This window comes from Apaloderma vittatum, unplaced genomic scaffold, assembly GCF_000703405.1.
Source record: "Apaloderma vittatum isolate BGI_N311 unplaced genomic scaffold, ASM70340v1 scaffold14285, whole genome shotgun sequence".
Taxonomy (NCBI): domain Eukaryota; kingdom Metazoa; phylum Chordata; class Aves; order Trogoniformes; family Trogonidae; genus Apaloderma; species Apaloderma vittatum.
This window is the reverse complement of record NW_009718915.1, coordinates 98,748-103,902: the sequence shown is the minus strand read 5'-3', so window position 1 is coordinate 103,902 and position 5,155 is coordinate 98,748. Positions and strand designations below refer to the sequence as shown.

At 39.8% G+C, this 5,155-nt stretch overlaps 1 protein-coding gene across 1 annotated transcript in view; it reads left to right on the top strand.

The window, feature by feature from the left end:
* The window catches only part of ABCG8 (ATP-binding cassette, sub-family G (WHITE), member 8), a 13,454-nt gene extending 8,393 nt beyond the window's left edge, over positions 1-5,061 (top strand). Inside the window, exons 7-13 of the mRNA XM_009870444.1 lie at positions 691-856; positions 942-1,034; positions 1,421-1,620; positions 1,742-1,818; positions 3,147-3,399; positions 4,306-4,433; positions 4,924-5,061. Coding sequence (XP_009868746.1) covers positions 691-856; positions 942-1,034; positions 1,421-1,620; positions 1,742-1,818; positions 3,147-3,399; positions 4,306-4,433; positions 4,924-5,061 — 1,055 coding nt within the window. The remainder of the gene's footprint in view (positions 1-690; positions 857-941; positions 1,035-1,420; positions 1,621-1,741; positions 1,819-3,146; positions 3,400-4,305; positions 4,434-4,923) is intronic.
* The last annotated feature ends 94 nt before the right edge of the window (positions 5,062-5,155 follow it).

Sequence of the window (5,155 nt, the reverse complement as noted above, 5' to 3'; positions counted from 1 at the left end):
GTGGCTGAACAGAGATGATCAGCCCAATGTAAGGAGAATTGTGAAATCTACAGCAATAGTTCACTCAGAAAGCATCTGCAAAATGTTAGGTATTTCCACTCCACACTGAATACCAGCATTGGAAAATACTATTTAAAAAATCATTTTGTTAAATAAAAAATAATGCTAAGACAACTATTGCTCCTGCTCTTATGTTGTCCCTGGATAATATTCTTCTCGGGCTTCCTCAGTCGCAGGTAAAGTTTACGGCACCTCTGTAAGATACAAAAAAAGATAACTGTCATTCTGCAAATGAAGAAAAAATGTGATTTAAGTTAAGTTCACGTAACAGATCATAAATGCCTACACGCCAGGAAGGAAATTCAAACTGTTTGTTCTCAGCACCCCTTTCAAGCCACTATTAAAAGTTAGAAAAATCTGAAATAGTAGTTTATGATATTATATTGTGCAATTACAAGATCTCTCGGTGATTCATTGACTGATCGGATAAGAAACATCTCCAAAGATAAGATACACATTAACAGTCTGCTCCTCTCTAATTATCTTAAGTAACTGATAAAATTTTAACCATTGTAGCTTAATGCATGCACACGTTGTACTGTCTGTTCATGATGGAATCTCTGATTCTAAGCATATTATAAAGTTATCACATCTGTAGCATATGGACTCGTGTCAAATAATGTCTTGCAGTAGACTTGACCAGTATCGATAAACAGACTGCAGAAAAGGAGATGGAAAGCCGAAAAAGAGTAAATACACTTGCCAGCTTGTTCCTAGAGAAAGTCAAAGATTTCGATGATTTCTTATGGAAAGTTACTGAAGGGGACAATGTCGCAACCACATTCAGCAAGCAAAGGTAAAGAAAAGAGTGCCATACAGCATATCTGGAATAGCAGCTGCAGCCTGTACTAATTTCTTTTTTTCTCATTTGTTTTGGGCAGGTCGCATTTAAATTCAGAAGAGGCTATCAACATGCCTCACCATTCGAGTGATCAGTTACCAGGAGTCTTAAAGCAGTTCACTGTATTATTAAGGTAACCTTAACTCCAGCATAAACACTTACATACCGTACCCATTTGTATTTTAAAGCATAAGAAAGCAGCATGAGATGAGAACTGAGTGCATGCTGAAAGTGCAGAGCTAGCTCCAGAGGAGAGTCACTGTTCTGCTGGCTCACCCCCTCACACCGCTTGGAGCCCTCAGCTTTACGTTGCAGCAGGAACCTCCAGGCTCAGGGACGTGCATCCCAGTTTTGGGTACTGCCATCCTGATGCCCAGAAGCAGACAGCCCAACTCCCATCCTACTCAAAGTCAGCAAGTTCCATGAATTGATTTTAGCAGAGTGCTTGGGGCAATGTATCTGAATATAACTGGCATTAGTATGTACTGTACCTTATGGTCAATGTTGCTGTTTTCCTAGTCGTCAAGTCTCCAATGACTTCAGAGATCTTTCAACGTTATTAATCCATGGATTTGAGGCCCTTCTCATGTCATTATTAATTGGATTTTTGTACTATGGCCACGAAAAAAACGGACTCTCTATTCGTGACACAACAGCACTATTGTACATGATAGGTGCACTAATCCCATTCACAGTGATTTTGGATGTTATTGCCAAATGTAAGTGTCAGGTTTTTTAAATGTTATAAGCAATCAACATAAAATATCTAAATCAATGAAAAAATTACCCTTACTAATGCAAGTCTAGGATGAAAACAACCTGTTTGTTCTTACCCTGCAGGTCATTCAGAAAGAGCTATGCTTTATAATGACTTGGAAGACGGCATGTACTCTGTGAGCCCATACTTCTTTGCTAAGGTAACTGGTTTTGTTGCCAGGAAATACAAAACAGCTGGCTTTAACATTAAAAAACAAAACCAAACCAAAGCCTCACTGCATAAATGATCACATTCATATCAGACTTTGTTCTTTTGTGTCTGCCAGCTCAGGCTATCGTTCTTGCTTTCTTGGCATTAATGGATTAAACCTCACACTACTTTAGATCTGTTGCCATAAGTCATGGCTGAGATCCCACCCCAGGAAAGCTGAAGAAGAATTTTTCACTGGGTTGTTTGGCTAAAATTTGAGAAACTTCAAGCTCAAATTTGAGAGTTTAGACAGTTTTACACACCTGCATATTTCATTCACTGAAGCATCTTTGAAAAGTTGATTAGAAGTCTCATATTAAATGCTAAAACAAAGGTAAAACAGAAATGACAAAATACTAACTGTGACATTTTCAATAGTTGTGTGGGCCTGTGCTGGCCAGAGACGATTGTATTAAGTGCATAAAGAGCCAGAGTTTCTGGAAATAAAGAATTTCAAAAAACTACATTCTCTTTTTTTTTCTCAAGGGTTTAAAATAATCCTTTCTTTGTGATGTTGCCACTGTTAGATGAGTTCTGCCTGCCATGGCATCTGTAATTTAGGTTTCCATTTCTGCACAAGATTTTAAATGCTTATTAGTGGTTGCCAGAGAAAAATATTCTTTGCATTGTGTCACAAAGATTGCACATTATTCATAGAGAAATCGATGTAATTTGTTACAACCTTAGTATTAAGAGGATAGTAGCAACCCTCTTTGGAAGAAATAATCATAATACTCTCTATACATATCCTTAGATATTTGAGAAAATTCTAAGCATGTTTTTGTTTTACAATGAGTTAAGGAGTTACTAACTGAACTGCCTTTGGGACAAAGTGGGAAAGTGACCAACAGCCAAATTTGTCTCAAATTGGATCTCATGCCAGGTTCAACCAAATGTGGACAAAACACACAGTTGTCATGAGTTAGTAACAGTATTAAGTGTTATCAAGCACACCAGTTCTCATGGAAAGTGTCTTAAATTCTTAGAAGCTGCCAAAACCTTAACAAAACTAAACATCTAACCTGTGATCAGAATCCTCTCAATTTAACAAACAGTTATAGGAATTGTCACAACTGGAGAAAAAGTAGTAAGAATTTCAACTTCTGCTGTGGATTGCTTTTGCATGGCACTGACAACACCCAGCAGGGAGAGGACTGCATTCTAAGGCAGTATTGCCTGTAGTTTTTACAAATGGTCCTTAAAGTACGTTAAGGTGCATTCTCAGGTGGCTGCGTAACTACCACGTTCAACTTACTCTTTTTTTTTCTTCCTGAACAGATTTTGGGCGAACTCCCAGAACACTGTGCTTTTGTTATAATTTATGGGGTTCCCATCTACTGGCTGGCAAACCCTGTTCCTGAACTGAACCTCCTCTCGGTGTGGCTGGCTGTGTACAGCGCCCGCACGATGGCACTTTGGGTGGCAGCACTGCTGCCCACGCTACAGCTCTCAGCCTTCTTTGGAAATGTCCTTTTCACATCATTCTACCTAAGCGGTGGTTTTGTAATAAGCCTGGAAAACCTCTGGACAGGTAAGACAAAGCTCCCACCATCCCTTCAACATGAAACATTGATGTCTTTCATCAGTGACTGGTTGTTGAGAGGCTGAGTGTGTCCTGTGCAAGAAAATTCAGTTTTATTCCTACCTTTGCAATTGTCTCCTTGGGTAGTGACGGTGGAGTCAGACTATTCATTTTGCACCAGTTTCTCCATCTGAGGATGAAGTACTAAGAAGTTTGGTTAAAAAAGCACTAGTGAAAGGCTCAATTCTTATGTGGCTGCTATTTCTTTTCCAGAAAAAACTAATTATATTCAGTAGATGAATACTGAGCTCCAGTGAGACTTAGTTGAGAGTGGGAGTTTGACAGATATGGATATTATCACTCGCCTAATTTTCCGTCTCCATGCATGTCCTGATTTGAGCTAAACAGAACCAATTCTCCATTCAGTGATGCTGCTTTTCAGCTCCGGCTCTTCTAAGAGGCTGTGCTTTCTGAAGTTAGCAGCATGTTTTTGCAGAGAGTGTCTGCTACTGGAAGCCACAACGCATGATGTTTCTAGTTACTGCCAGAGATCTGTATGCAGAAAGGCTCTTGCTTATACTTATTCCTGTAGTGACCAAGGTCTTGTGTGCCATGCTGGGGGTACCAGGAAGTAAAAGGGTTGCAAGGAAGTAAAAAGTTGCACCTCTGGTGAGGAATGAACAGGATAGGTGACCCAAACCTGACCAAAAAAGGTACTCCATTCCATACAAGTCACTGTAATGGCATGAAGTATATCTGCTATTTTGTCCAACAATAAACTGTTATATTTACAGCCTCTGGCTGTCAAAAAAATTGACAAATCTGCTGTGTTTGGCAGCAACACAGCAGTTTTTGAGGGGTCAAGTTTTGTGTATGAGTATCAATTTCTTTCTTTCTGCCATTTTTTTTTTCCAGTTCCATTCTGGGTTTCCAAAATCTCTTTTCTCAGATGGAATTTTCAAAGCATGGTGCAAATTCAGTTCACCGACCTCACATATGAAATGACTGTCGGAAATATGACTTTTAAAATACCAGGGAAACTCGTAAGTCACTAATAAATATTGTCACAAACACTTGATAGCCAATCAGTGCTGATTGCATGCCCATCATATTTAAGTAGATATTGTAGCCTCAAATTTGGTGAGCACTAAATCAATATGTGAAGTCATGTTACACTCAGTATATTTTAAATTTGTCCCTATAGCAGTCTCTCCTTTTACGTCTTTCTTTTTGGTGGGAGGGAAAAAAAGAAAGAAAGGAAAAAAAAGAATAAAGGGCAACTGTTTCCACACAAGCCTCAGCTACTTGCTTGCTGAAACTGTTCAGAAGTTGCACTTTCTTTCTCTCAAAGACCAGGGCCACTAGACACAGCGTAGCTGTAAGCAGCTCTCAAACAACTCTGAAAGTCACATTCAGCTGGAAAGAAGGGGAAAGGTAGCAAGGCCCAGGCAAGCTTGCACATAAAATGCACTGCACAGATGCAGCACGAAAATTTTGCGTCCCTTCCTAATTTTGTGTAATTTGTGGTTACAGGTCATGCAGGCTCTGGACCTGGACTCCCATCCTCTCTACGTAAGCTACCTCGTCCTCACTGGTGTCGTTTGCAGCTTCCTGCTTTTATACTATTTATCTCTGAGATTCATCAAGCAGAAATCGACCCAAGACTGGTAACAGCAAACCAGGCAGCAGAGGCAGCAGGTTACGGAATCCCTTGCAAGACACCAGAGACAGCCCAGGCCACAAGCCCACAAGCTTATTTTTTGGC